At 41.4% G+C, this 15,216-nt stretch overlaps 1 protein-coding gene across 1 annotated transcript in view; it reads right to left on the bottom strand.

Annotated features, from left to right (window-relative positions):
- Window positions 1–15,216, bottom strand: part of LOC306841547 (phospholipid-transporting ATPase ABCA1) — a 173,012-nt gene that overhangs the window by 87,465 nt on the left and 70,331 nt on the right. Inside the window, exons 17-23 of the mRNA XM_079371493.1 lie at window positions 14,288–14,509; window positions 10,386–10,590; window positions 9,975–10,091; window positions 9,365–9,536; window positions 7,498–7,629; window positions 6,733–6,872; window positions 5,827–5,964 (exon numbers count right to left, since the gene is read on the bottom strand). Coding sequence (XP_079227619.1) covers window positions 5,827–5,964; window positions 6,733–6,872; window positions 7,498–7,629; window positions 9,365–9,536; window positions 9,975–10,091; window positions 10,386–10,590; window positions 14,288–14,509 — 1,126 coding nt within the window. The remainder of the gene's footprint in view (window positions 1–5,826; window positions 5,965–6,732; window positions 6,873–7,497; window positions 7,630–9,364; window positions 9,537–9,974; window positions 10,092–10,385; window positions 10,591–14,287; window positions 14,510–15,216) is intronic.

Here is a 15,216-nt window from a genome sequence, read left to right as displayed (position 1 = left end):
AACTTTCCAGTTATGTGGAAAATCAGAAAACATTTAACCTCATGCATGAACCATTAAAATGACAAAGGCGTAACCTGCTTGGTGATCATTTACTCTCTCATAAATCTGGTTTTTCAAGACAATTACATGTTTGGTATATTTTCACAATAAGACCAAAAGAATCAAAAAGAACAATACAACCTGGAATTGTTGGCTGATTTGTGGAAGGTAAAACAGTGTGCTGATCTGCTGGTGGGTTTGGAAAAGAGTAAAACCACTTTTTAATGGGTTGTCATGATATTTGGGTCAGATATTTTTACAGGTCCGAAAAGTGATCCAGCCGACTTGGGTAACGCCTCACATATTGTATCCTCTAGTGACTCCATTAAGATTTTTTTGGTTTTTTTCACTTTTACAGATTCACATTATTATTTCATATTGCTGCAATCAATACCAAAGTTATCTCTTGATCCTCCTATCCTCATGAACACAGCTAGATAACACTAAAGCTAGCCAGAGACGGATAAATTGGTGCTCAAAAAGTAGTGGAAGATAAAAAAGCTTGTTGGATTCCTTTTGGATTTAGGAGAAACCTGTTGCACACTTCGTGTAAAACATGAAGAACAGCAAGTTGACAAAGAAACTTTGAGTTATATCAAATATGCACTTTAAAAATACATATTATGTACGTATTGTACTTTAGATATTTAAGTTTCCAAGAGGGTGAATCTCAGGGCCGTTTAAATCCAGCATTTTATAAAAAGTCATTTTCAGGCCGGGCCAATAATGTAAAAATACTTAAGTCTTTATTTATATAGCGCTTTTAAAACAATTAGTTACAAGGTGCTTCACAAATGCAAAAAGTGAAAATAGGAAAACATACACAAAAAAACACGTGCAAAAGTGTACTATAAAGTGTCATATAAGGGGCCTCTGATAAATGTGCTGACCACCTGTTTTTCAGAAAACCAATCATGGCAGGAAATATCTTACTATGGTGGGTTTTTTTCTTTTTTCTTTCCATCTCATTGAATTAGAAGGCTGAAATTGAATTGTCCAAAACTATTAGCTTAACTGATTACATTCTCCTCAGCCGTGGTTAAACTTTGTGATGAATGCTACTGTACTTACGAAATGTTTGCAGAAATATTTACTTCAAAAAGATACTCAACATGATGAGCTTTTTTTCTTTTCTTTTCATAGGTTGTTGGTTTACAGTCAGTCTCATAACATTCACATTTTTTTATTGTAAGAAAGTTGCCCTTGTTATTGTGACCATGTTCAAAATAGCTGACATTAATATATAGTTCAAGGCACTGCTATGCCACAGTACCAATACAATGGCTATGGATTATTAGCTATGGGGAGGTATCATTTTGAAACAGAAGTTTCAGTTCACATCCATTTCCACCCGAGCTGACAGGTGTGCTACATCAAGCATATTAATCCCCAAACACGGCGAGAGGATGTCCTCTCAGTAAGTAGCTGACTGGCTGCAGTTTTCCCCCCTTTCTGCTCTGAATTTGCTGGTGTTTATTGGACAAAGGTCAGGTGCTCTGCTGAGCTTGGCGGCTGAGTTAGTTAAATTTGTATCCTCGCAGGTCACATTATCCCCAGGACAAGGACAGACTCAGAGGTCATTAAGCACAGACCAATGCAGCCATTTTTCCCAGCCAACTATTTCCACTGAGTCTTCCCACTCCCATCAGCCTCCTCTTTTTTGTAGCCTGCCACCAGCTGAGCTGCTAAATCCATCCCTTCTTAGTAAAGTATTGCTGCCTTTTGATATGCCAAGCAAGTCTGGATCACTCTATATACCAACTCCAACAAAACGCTTGAGTTGAATGAATGCCCACAGCCTGGTCAATTTAACATATGGGGTAATAAAAGCAATGTTTATGAAGGGGGTGGGCTGAGGAGATTGCTTGAGGTTTATTTTGACTGAGCCAACTCATCCATACGAGATGCTCAAACACAGGTTTTTTTGGTTGTTTTTTTTTTTTGCAGGGTATGTGTGTTATATGTGTTAAAAGAAAAAAAAATCAAATTGCACTACATCATCTATGAGATGGGAGCAAAATAAATGTGTTTGGACTGCAGATGGCCCACAAAGGTATTCTGATTTATAGTGTGTTGCTGTGCATTACAGCACAAAGTGATATATCAAATGGAGTTGGGTGTGTTCATGTAAATGGGAAGTACTCGCAATGTGCCCAGCAAGGCACGGCTGGAAATCTGGCTTTTGTTATTTCGCTTCCTTCCCTCTAAATCAAACTGATAGAAATGAATTTCACAGTGGTTGAGTTAAGCCGCCCAGATATTATGTATAATGGCTATGAGATAAATTATTGGAGTGAACAGTATTAACTGGAGTTTGTGGCAGTAAATTCATCATTAGTGATACCTTCTTATGCTTTGAGGTGTGTAGGCTGGGCTGGAATTGATCCCAGCTGACAGCTATTCAGGCTCACATTCACATGTTTGGGCAATTTGGAGGCAACAATTAAGGGGTTTTTGCCTTCGGGAGAAACTACAGCACCTGGAGGCACCATGCTGGGAAAATATGCCATTCATTAGATTTTAATATATTCTGAATTACTGTGGTACAATTTAAAGCCTGTCCATTGGGTTTGAAGAAAAAGATATGTGAAGCAACCAAATACAAAGGAGGACTGATGAAAATGAAGCTGCTTCTCAACTTAATTCTGTTTGATGTATATTGCTTTAGAAACTCTTGGAGAAGTTACAAAGAAAAGAAAAGACTGGGCTTGTGAATTTTTTTTTATACTTTTGACACTATTTTGTGCTTTAGGTATCAAAAAGCGAAACATTTCCTATTCAAATCCAATCTAAATGTGTTAATGAGCATATTTATAAACCACACCAGTTGACCATAGGACTAAACATCTACACATCATAACACCCCAACAACACAAGAAAAGCACTTAGACCAAATCAAGAAACAAGACAATCTATACTAAAAAGTGTGAAGACCAAACGGAAAGGAAAAAGGTGTTATACAACTCTCATACCAAGTCAAAGCAAAGGAAGAGAAATGTAGATGTTTGGTTTAAAATCCCTAAGCTTTAATTTAAACCCCAAGCAGAAGAAACTGCTCTGAAGATCATGTCGACGCAATATTAACATTTTGATTTTAAAACAGATTCAAAGTATCGCATCATGTTTGCCAAAACTGAAATGAAGCACAGTAGGCCTACCCTCCATTTGTTCTACAGATAAATAATAAAATATAAACGGGCCATTTCCACTAAAACCTTGTTCCAGCCACCCAATCATGTTTTTGTATGTTGAGCGTGACTTTTCACTAGCTTCAGTTTGACGCTGTTGAGCCTCCACAGCAGGAGAGACATGTAACATAAGCTAATGGCTATATGTCACTAGCTTACGTCACAAGATGAAAAATCTTTCTCCTTTAACTGCTTCAGATTTCTTCAAATTAAAGAGCATGTTCTGAAACACACTTTAGTGGTTTGTTCTGGCCTCAGGATGAACTCGGACCTGGTTATTGCAAGGAACGGAAAATGATTTGTTAAAGGTTACACAGGCTGAAATCACACTTCTGTGTTATTATCGCGCTTAATTCTACATAAAAGTTCAAAATTGCAGCAATTGAACATCTACTGCTTGCTCCTTCTCCACACATCCCAACCTATTTTATTTTAGAGGTTTGATTTTAAGCGCATTTTCATTTCAACCCAAAGAATCTTCATGCCCCGCCCCTCCCCCCCAATCTTATGAAAAATAACTTACAGAAGATCCCATAAAAGAAACAAAGGCTGATGCATTTTTACACCATTTGTACTGCAACATTGGCTTCAACCCTACATTAATTTGTAGTCCTGGAAAGAATGTATTATGTATGGGGATCCAATTTTTCACAAATGCCTCGGAAACTCTAAAAATGCATGCAACAGCAATCAGAGTCCACAAAAAGATGAAGTTGCAACAAACTTCAGCTCAAATATTCTGTGTGTACGCTTATTCCATGTAAATCTGAGACGAACACATATCTGTGTTTGTGACGTCACGATCAATCTGGCCTTCTTAATTGAATATAGAAAGACAATCAAGTAAAAGCCTCCATTCTATGGCTATGATTCTTTAAAGTCATTTCTATCAAACAATACACATCTGTGGTTTAGTGTTTGATTCAGAGGTGTGAACAGTGCAAAGAGTGCCGGCAAACATGTATATATATGCTGCTTACATCTTCTCAGCTCCTGTGACTACATCATGTCTTATGGTAGCGTACATGGAACATTAAAAGTGTAAACGGTGAATGTGTGAATTAAGGTGTCCAGTCCGATAACATATTATGTTCGGTTTATGGTATTTCAGAGGTGCAGGTGTGCATTGTTTAACTGGATAACCACACATTCAGTTATAACTACTAAGTTGAGGGCTGCTGTTACAAGCTGCTTAAATGATGAAGTCAGTGAGTCAGGTGGAGAAATCCATTTCATTAGCCCTGTAGCATTCGGAGCGTCACGCTTGTGTATCATGTGGATCGCTGTAACATGTCATCGGGATGTGGCAGTAAAGCCCGTGTGGTGCACACATAAGGGAACAGAAAAGCAAAGCAGTCTTCTTAATGAGTTAAACTGCTCATTTACAATCGATAAATCAGGTTCTATAAAATGATGCTGTCGCAGCAAAAACACACAAGCGCCGAATGTAAAAAATCTATTATGTAGTATGACTGCTGTCCTCAAGGCCCATTTTATAACATAATGAGTGGGGTAATTCCATAGTAATCAACTTCCAGTAATGGATGATAATTAAAAATTCATAATTTGCTAATTTCCACTTTAAATCTTCACCTTCTACGGCAATTTTCTGATGACATGACAAAAGAGAGTGTTTCCTATTGATGAGTCGATGCACTTAGCATCCAAATATTAAAGTGCACTGAGGGTTCCATTTAGACTGGAACACATGGACAGTATCATCATGCTCCTTTGTACCTTGACAGCAATTTGAAGACCACATAGGCTCCAGCTAAACTAAATCAAACCAGTGTCCACTTAAGGTAATCTTGTCAACATGTCTGCGTAAAAACCCTGCACACTTAATTAGACACCAAGAACCACTGCTTCAGCCTTTAGCCCCCCCCCCACAATTAAGGCTGCTCGTGGCCTTTTTTTTTCCCACTTAATGACAAACCTTAGCATCACTGGTGCAAATAAGAGTGGAGAGGCACAAAACACGAGTCACTCAAGCAGCCAGAATGTGGGTGTTCTCATTATAACACAGTTATCTCCGGCCTCCCGATTGGAGAGAAAGAGCTTGATTAGAGAGAGAAGCTAATGACACAGTGAGGGCGGGATGCCACTCAATGCACATTAAACATTTAGACATCTGTTGAGACAATGTGTTACTATAATGTCCGTGCCCTGCTTACAGCCACAAGTAATCGCAGAGTGTATAAGGCCAGAGGAGCGACACGCTGACTGATATGGCAGACAATTAGAGACTCTGTTAAATAGCAATGTCAATTAAAGCGTCGAAGATTCACTTGTCTTAACTTCAATCTGTTCCAGCACAAATTACTAATTCCCTCCACCCACGGCAGGGTGTCGCAGAGACAAGGAATAAAAATAAGAAAAAAATCTCCCCTCGGCTGCTTTGGCTGTTTTATCACCTCCCAGGCTCTCATGCTGGATACATTACAGTCTTGTCAGTAAAAAAGTTCACCTTGAGCTTGGCTCGGGTTTGGAAAGTTTCGAAGCAGATCAAACGTGAGCGTGCGTTCAGGTCAATTCTGTAAAAACATAGGCAACTTCAAAGTCTTTAGCTGAGCTTTGGTTCCTACCACTGATCTCATACCTTGTTTGTACTTTAACAGCAGTTCCCAGATACCCCTGCGGGCATAGGGGTCCACTCCTGCGGTAGGTTCATCCAAGATGACGATTTTTGAGCCGCCCACAAACGCTATAGCCACAGACAGCTTCCTCTGCATGCCACCTACAAGAGAGAACAACCTGAATGAGATTTCTCTAAGTGATATATTGCATCTTGGACATGTGCTGGCATGATGGAAAATGTAAAAAATTGCATCTGACTCGAAATGGAGACTCATCTTTGTCCTGCCTAGCAGAAAATTCTGGCAGTAATCGGAGAAAAATCCCACACAGCCATCCTTCAGCGTTAGGTTTCAGATGTAAAGTGGACACAATATTGGGAGCTGATCGCGAAATAAATGTGTTGAGATGTACCGCTCTGGATTTTATTGTCTTTTGCATGATGTACAATGATTGATCGCGGGGAAGTAGATGCACCCTCCTCGGGTTATTTGGGGCTCCGCTTCTCGGAGCAGGCTCTTCAAAATGCATCCAACGTAGTGCTAATGTAGTGGAAATGTCAGCATAGATCAACCCTGAAAGTCATATTTCAGTGATTTTGCTCACAAGCAATCCGTGACTGGGGACAATTTATCAAAAAATGACTTGCTCCGTCCCCCCCACCCCACCCCACCCCCATACAATGAATTACAACCATGTGACACACAGGTATGCTGAGACAGGCGCATGCACATGTGCAGGCAGAAAAAGAAACGACATGGCAGGGAGGCTTTATTCTGAATAAAAAAAAAAAAAAAGGATCATCTACAGATGATGTTTCTTCTCAGGGGATGTGACGTTTGCATTTCTACATAGATTCAAAGAGACGCTGAAACGGATACAACCACAACATGTCATCGTTCGCCTGCTTGCTTGCTTGCTTAAGACACACCTGACAGGTTTTTTGCGAGATCGTGCCGCTTGTGTGGTAAACCGACATCCTTAATCATCTGGTCCATCTCGATTTTCACCTCGTCGCGACCGCGTCCTTTCAGCCTGGAGTAGAAGTAGATATGCTCCTCTACCGTCAGCCTAGGAAGAGAAAACTGCATTATAACACTCGTTTTGATCGACAGGTGAGAACGTCCAAAGAGGTCGTCGCCTTCCACTTATTCACATTCAAATGCTAGCTACATAGTCACATCATATTTATGCATTTTTAGAGATGACGAAACCAGAAGTCTGAAATTAAGCTTACAGGTGAGAACACAATTTATCATAAAGTCTACCTCCCTGCATGAATATTTGAACCCTACTTAATATAGATGCTTTGACTGTCTGGGATTAATATTAATGAAAGTCATTTGCTCGTGCTTAGCTGTAATTATGATGTAGGACTTTAGTGGAGTTGCAGGTAATCAGTTTGTGCAGAGAGAAGAATAGAGGGGAGTCAAAAGGTGAAATTTAAACATGGTGAGGAGTGATGCTATTAGGAAAACATTTAGTGGACAGAGTGAGCTAAGTTCTTTTTTTTTTACACAAAGGGAAAGTGATAATGATGTGTTGATGTGGAACATGAGCCCTTGTTATGCATATGATTAAATTGCTCTGTAATCATCTGCTTCTTTTTTTCTTTTCTTCCTCCAACCCCTCAGGCAAAACTTGATTAGACCAACGACCAGCTGAGTGCAAAGACAGAGCAGCTACATTCGCTCACTCGTTGAATAAGACGTTGTGCTGCGGGCACATTCCCAAGTACTTTCGGATGCTATCCATGTCAGTGTGGATGTCATAGCCGTTGATGAGAGCTGTTCCCGATGTGGGCGGGAAGAGTCCAGTTAGAATTGACCTGCAGAGAAAAAAAAAAAAGAAAAAAAACAAGCAGTCAGGCACAGCTTTCAAAAGAAAGTCAAGCTTTCCTTTTCTTAATTAAAAACGTAAAGAAGAAGAATATGGCTGCCAAGGCGCTCAAAAGGAGAACCTGCGACTTGGGAACAGCTGGTGGAACATAATGGTGAATTAAGATTTATTCCCTGATCCATTGAAACACATTTTCTAAAAAGATATTGTGTCCTAGTTGATCACCATGTTTTAATTAAAAAGGACTGAAAGTAGGACGACGTTTTCACGAGTTAGAACTTTTGGCAAACAGATCAGGGCCGTGTCGAGACAGGTGGCGAGGTGCTATTAAAAAAAAAGGAACGGGAAAATAACATCTGCATGACGTTTTAATGTTATTAGTGTTACGGCCTCCTTTACCAAAAGGATTAACTTACGGCTCAAAACGTGGAGACAGAAAACAAAAAAGAAAGGCGCACAGTTGTTGAGGTTTTAAACAAAATAAGGAACTCCTCTCCCAAAGTAATGAAGGATAAATAAGAAACCAAAGAAACAAAAGGGGGCTGGAGACCCGGACAAAATACACAAAAGCTGATTACAAAAGCAACCACGTCATGGGCCGTCGCTCCCGGCAACTCCTCCTACAACTACCTCAGAAGAAAAGATTTAACCTAAAGACTGAAAAAACAGGACTCCTGGTGACATCCAGCCCAAACTATTAATATAGTCTTGACTTGTGTTTGGAAAAGCAGTGAAAATGAGGAACGCAAAAGCTCCTCAGCACATCGCTGCCCAGTGTGTGTGTGTGAGCCAGCTGGCTCCTCTAAATACCTCCTCCTCCTCCCTGAGCACAGACTGCACTCAGGTGTGCAGGAGGTGAAGGAGAAACAAAGACATGGAGTACAGGGCCGCACGTGACAGTTAGTAGAAGTAGATATAAGCAGTGGAGAAAAGGTCAATAAAAGCTGTACATTTATGTGCATGTGTACTCTTTATACCCCTCCATTAAAAGTCAGAACCCCCTGGTGGGACACCCCGGTCAAAAAAAAAAGTCTATATTGAACTGGTTGTGTCTTTTCACTCACTCAGTAGCCTCAGCAGAAGACTATCAAAGCACCATACATAAGATGATACACTTCTTAAAAATCTGAAGACATATCAAACTGAAGAACATTAAATAAGAACTGAAAACATGTCTGTATCCAAAGAAAAGGGACACTGTGTTGTGGTGTTTTAAGTGTGCAAAAATGTAACTGTAACGCTGCTTTTCACAGACAGAGAGGCACTGTCCTTTAAAAAAAAAAAAAAAAAAAAAGCAGGCTGCAGAGAACTTCAGTGTGTGACAGAGTCCTTCCTCTGTCCTTCTCTGTTATTGTGCTCTGTTCTGTTTGCTTACAGTTGCTCTAAGCGGATGTCTTCCCTTCAGCCCTTAGTCTTGCATCACTTGCTCTCTCTCGCTCATTCTTTCTGGGCCACTGGCTTTCGGTTATTTCTGTCATCCCAAAGCCCTTCCAACCTTTCAACTCTTTTCTAAACTGCAATTAGATGAGTCCCGACATCAACACAACAGCTGACTGTGTGTGATAAATGTCCTCTCGGAGGATGTCACTCTGACAGCAGCGTTGCTGAATTAATGTAGCAACAGAACAGTCTGCAGTTTGGACTTAGATTAGTTGCACCCAATGACATAACATGAACGGCGCAGTGCCAAAAGAACGACAGAGAAAAAGAGATTGCAAACTCACATTGTGGTTGTTTTTCCGGCTCCATTGTGGCCGAGGAAAGATGTGATTTGATTCTCGTAGAAGTCGACGCTGAGTCCGTCCACAGCCAGTTTCTTTCCTGTCTTGTAGATTTTAACAAGATTGCGGATTGACACCCCGGGTTTCATATTTGCCGGCGATTTCTCCAGATACGCTTTAGAGAGGCAGGAAAAACAATCATGAAGGATGACAACAAAATTGACACTCAATAACATTGTTGATATATCAGCACCATTTTCATACTCTGGAATAACACTTAACAGTATTTAGATAATGCAGCTTACAAACAGGCAAAATGCTGCACTACTCCTTTTAGTTATTCCTTCTATGTACAAATATTAGGCCTCCAAAAAGTAAAACCATGACAGCCGAGTAGTAAAAGACAAAAATGAAGAATTGCTTGCTCTCCTTTTTTAATTAGTTTTTGTAACATACTCGTACACAGAGCTCTATTATCACCCAACATGACAAATAAGGCGCTAATGTTCCTTTGCGACCCATTCCAATTAACTGGAGGATCGGACGAATACACAACAACTGGGTGTGAAACACTGCTGCTCCACACCACAAGTGAGATTTCATGGCTGCTTACCGTTGTGTGGAGAGGAGTCGTTCAGCAGGTCGGGGTCAGACCGAGCCACTGAGGCCGTCCCACACCAATAAGACGCAGTGAAGGGGAAGTACCACGGCTTAGGGATTCCATATTGGCCTGGGATCAAGTGCAGTGAACGTTAACACATTTTAATAACAGCATGGCTGCAGGGAAGATGCTGCTTTACAATGTACGTTTCCTCTTGACAGCTTGGCACAAATCCTGTCGTCTTCTAATTAGAGTCGATGGGAAAAGCATTAAGACTATCCTGCAAGGAGTGCCGCATTGGCGTTCAGTTAAATTAAGAGGACGCGATCTCATGCAAGAGGAGTAATTAGATCACGACATTTCAGCATATTCACGTTTTTTCCTCAGGTGGTATGTTGTGCACAAAAAAAAAAAGTGAAATACCTGGAAAGACATTCTCGATGTACCAGGTGAGCGTCCAGTAAATAACAGCGTCAATGAGCATCATGCCGATGGACAGGATGAAGGTGTAGCGGTCCCCCTCTTCTGGACTCTGGTTAATGTTGCTCCATTGAATACCAATGCCTTGCACTTCATACTTGGCAAAATTCTCGCAGCCATAGCCAAAGGCGACGCATGACAATAAACTCTGGGAACAAAAGACATGCAAGTGAGTAGTTCAAGAAGTAATTAGATTTACTTGCAGCATGTGTTATGCTGATATTTTCATGAAGACTTCTTCTATGTATTCTATTTTATGGGAAGTTCCTTTTCAGAGGACGTCATTGATTATGCATTATTCAGATCTTGATTGATGTGTTGCTGTGTCGGTGACTTATCAATCACAAGCCAAAGCTTTAGCTCCTAATTTCCACATACTCTGTGTGCACAGCGCCGTACGCCGCCATTCGCTGCCACTCTAGCGTGCCAGCGGCGCCACTTATGCTCTGCTCCGTTTCAAGGACGCTGCCGGACTATTTTCTGACGGAGTAGGCTGACAGCACGTCAAGCTGGACGGAATGGAACAACGTGGACAGGAGGTCGGACAAGGAAACTCACAGAGCGTCCGGTCAATTTGAAAATAAAACGCAATAGACAAACTCACAATCGTATTTTCCACCGCTTTACCAACATTATGTCAAAACAGGAACACCAAACGAACAATAAAGTAACCACAGAAAACAATGCAAGTTCTGTGCATTATCGGAGAGAACTTGTTTCCAGCATCTCATTTACAATGTTTTTCCTGCATGGCGCAAAAAACTTAATTCAAAATAGGGTCATTTATCCGACTTGCTGCTCAGCTTTCAGGACCTAGTACAATCAACCCCGAGTGTTCATTAAAAATAATGCAGGTTCAAATTACTTGGGTTGGGCTTCACTTTTAAAACAAAGAAGCGGCGTCAAATTCTTCAATACAGCCTGTGGTAAGTGTATTTTACCGACGCCATTATTGTGGGAGATACACAGTATGGTTACCAGCACAAGGTCATATCCATAACTGATCAATAAACTATTGCTGCAGACACAGGGACATTATCTACACGGGCATCAGCTGCTATAATTGCTGTGTTGCCTTTGTGAACATCTCAAAGGACTTCAGCCGAGAATGAAGATGGAGTCTGGAATGTGTGTGCAGCAAACTAAGATTTGTTGGCTCTTTCATACAGTAGGAAATTGCAAATGATGCTTTGCCCGTGAGACATCATCTGCCATGGCCTATCACTCTGCGTTGCCATGTTGCCTGCCAGCTGTTTTATTACGCCTCATTTGCTCGCAGCATTTTCGCTGCGGCGGGAAGCCTTTTTCTTGAGCTTCAGAGACAAACATCATGAATACCGTTCGAACTGATGTTTAACTTCCAAGCCGAGAATCCGAAAAGCTCTGCAGTGACGCCAAATATCTAGCCTGGCTGCTAGCACTGCTGGGCTGTTCCTGTTTTGTCCTCCGCTGTCTGTCTACTGCCAAGCAATCAGCAATGAGTCAGTAGATGAGGGGTGACAGCAGGGCTACCGGGCACCCATCCTTGACCTCTGTATGAAAGGCTGACAAAACGACAGGAACCACTCCTTTGGCTTTTGAGAAAAGGGCATGAAGTGGGAGACAGACAAAACAAGCCCTCTCTATTGAACTGATGTCAACACACACACACACACACACACACACACACACACACACACAGTTACTGTTCAGCTGGCTGCTGAGAAAGAGCATTGTTAAGAGGAAGTTTAATAACGGTTCCAGCGCTTTCCGAGAAGCCGTTTTCCCGGACGTTTTTGAAAAGGGAGAGCTGGAGTGACGGACAGACTCACAACAGAGACGTGTGTGTCTGGCTGCAGAAGGCTTACATGAAAAACTGTGAGAGAACAAAGTATCTGTGTCTGAAAGCAGTTTTCTCTGGAATTGGATTTTGCTTGAAAATGCCATAATTAGTCCCAAAATCAATGAGATGAATTGTGATCGAGTCATCTTTCAAGAAAGACAAAATGACTCTCTTCTTGTTGTCTCCAAGCTTCTAAAATGTGACAAACAGAAGCTGTTGTGTATTTGTGATTTAACATTTGGACAGAAAAGACCAGCAATATAAAGCCATTTCATGTCTGGTTGTAGCAAACTCTCAGTCGATTTTCTGACTTGTCATGTGCTATGTGTGACGCCTAAGAATAATTAGCAGTGTATGGTAATACCTGGACATATATGCATACAGTAATTCAGCTGCCAGATGTTGAAGTAGTACAGAAACTATTTCAACTATTGCAGTTTTAAAATGATCGTGCAGGAATGACAGTTTCTCTCAGGATTTCTCGAGGACTGACAGAACGATTGAACGCATTTCTGCGATTGCATAACATTATAGGAACTCTGGGCTATCGCTTTTGTTGTGTCTCATTAAAAACTATGCACCGTCTTATTGTGACCAAGTACTGCTTGTCAAAATTCAGCTGATCTTTCCAAAAGCTGTTCTGATTTCAAAACTTCATTATCAAGGACAGTGCAGTGGAGGGGGGGGGGGGGGAATTGGTATGCCTTGGCATGGCTTAGTTTCATCCAAGCTGAAAGAGAGAGAAAAACCTCTGCAGCACACACACACACACACACACACACACACACACACACATCTGTGATAAAGTGTAAGGATGAACTGGATAGTGGTTTGGTCAGAGGAACATTGCTCATGCTAATTAGAGGGCTGGAGGGCTATCCATCTAGCTGGAACAGGGGAGAAAAATCTCTGCGCCAGGGGAGCACCTCGCACTGGCACTGTGTGTAGAGATTAAATAAGGTTTGCTGTGCTTTATATGTAAAATACTTCCTAACTTGCACACAGTCTGCAGAAATGAATAGACTGCAAAGTTTTCAAAAGGAAACTATTGACACCGTTTTAAAGGATTTATTGTCAGACAAGCTTTTTCAGCTCACAGGTTGGCACTTGTCGTTGGCTATAGCAAGAATAACAACGAGGAGGAGGATGGAAACATTTAATCGAAAGTGATTTTCATCGGGTTTCTGTGTTAGTTGTTATTGACTACTTTTATTTCCATTTTATACATCAAAACCACATTAGGCAGTTTATCTTGGCCACCAGCGCCTGATGTCACGTTGTTGCGGGTGACAAACAGGAAAAACAATCTTATTGGAATTGTGGGACGATGCACTTGCACACACATCAGTGATGATTCGGAATGTTGTCCGTCTTTGTCTGCAGAAAGGACAGCTTGTGGACAAATGACAGCGGCACTGTCATAAAGGTCACGCAGACGGACTACAGTGAAAGTTGAGCAAGTGCACTATTTATCTTTATCCCTTAAAGGGAAGGAGAAAATCGCAGACTTCCTCACTGTGTGTCTGTATAATCTCCTCTTTGTATGTTCGTGTCACTGGAGTACGTCCACCTCCGGTTAAAAATGTCAAGTTTGTGCCAGAATGTGTCCAAACAAAAGGGAAAGAAAATCAGTAGTGATGGAGGAACTATTTAACACACTTCCTAAAAGCTTGAAATTTCACCAGACCTCTGAATTCATCTTGCTGCGACACTTCACACCTTATTATCAAGAGGATTGTGCAGGTACGACAGAGGCAAAAATCTTAGATATTTTTGACACTATGACAGACTCGTCTTCCTTTCATAACAAGCAGCACAAATCAAGTCAGACGTGTACCTGTTTTGACCTAAAAGGTAAAATGATGAGGAGCAAACGGCTGCAATTGTGTCATAGTAGGATCACAGTGCAGAAACATAACAGAGGGAATGCAACAGAGAACTGAGTGAGAACTTCTGTCTCACAACAGCTTTTGTGGGGGGGGGGGGGGGGACATAACAGTTCTAGAGCTGGAGATGAACTCACCACAGCAACCTTGGCTCCTATACTCATGACGTCCCTCCAGGCGTAGCAGAGGACGTGTGGCAGGTAGAGGACAAAGTAGATGAGGCCGCCGCACGCCGCTGCTAAGTTTGCTTTGGAGAAGAAGACGCTGATGAAGAAGCACTGAGTGATGGTGCTCAGGCAGAAGACGAGCAGGAAGACAAAGATGACAGACGGGTCGCTGTATTGCAGCACTTGGCCGTACTGTGACAAAAGAAGCAAATGGAAGATGGGAGATAAAAAAAAGAAAGAAAAAAAGACAGAAAATGTGAATTTAAGGTCAACACAACCTGAAAAAGGAAAGAGGTTAAATGTTGTGCGGAGGAAACAGCGTCAGAAAATGATTATCGTGGCTCATTTATACAACAGTGCAGAGTAAATGAGATTTAAAACGGTTTTTCATTTCAAATTGTTGCATGTTTTTCTGATTTTTCCTGATTTGTACAGGGATCAAATTCTTGTTCAACGTCTCACTCTTTTGCTCTGCTGGTTGTAAGGAGGATCCTTCTCTACTTTCAATGAGGGCTTTTTTTTTTTTTTTACATTCTTAAGCCAGGTTGGAACTAAATAGAAAACAATGTTACAAGAAGATGTGTGATGGTTGATTTAGAAACTAAATTAGAGACTTCTTGCAGTACGTCTGTTGAGTCCACAATGATGGATGAAAAAAACCTTGTTAAAAAGTAGTGTTGGAACCTCCTTGAATCATTTGTTCAATCATGCTGGATCACCTTCAGTATTAGTGCAAGGAGGGCAGCGCTGACAGCCAGTGGCAGCACATTGGACACTGCCCAGCTAAGCCAATAGATGGAGAATCTCATGCCCATGATCCTCACAGTCTCCTTAAGCCTCGCCTCTTTCTCTGCGACGACACCCTTAACGATCATAGCCACTGAGTAGATCCAGGCTAG

This window comes from Symphodus melops (assembly GCF_947650265.1).
Source record: "Symphodus melops genome assembly, chromosome: 20".
Classification (NCBI taxonomy): Eukaryota; Metazoa; Chordata; class Actinopteri; order Labriformes; family Labridae; genus Symphodus; species Symphodus melops.
Note: the sequence above shows the minus strand (reverse complement) of the source record. Positions and strands in the feature narration are given on the sequence as shown.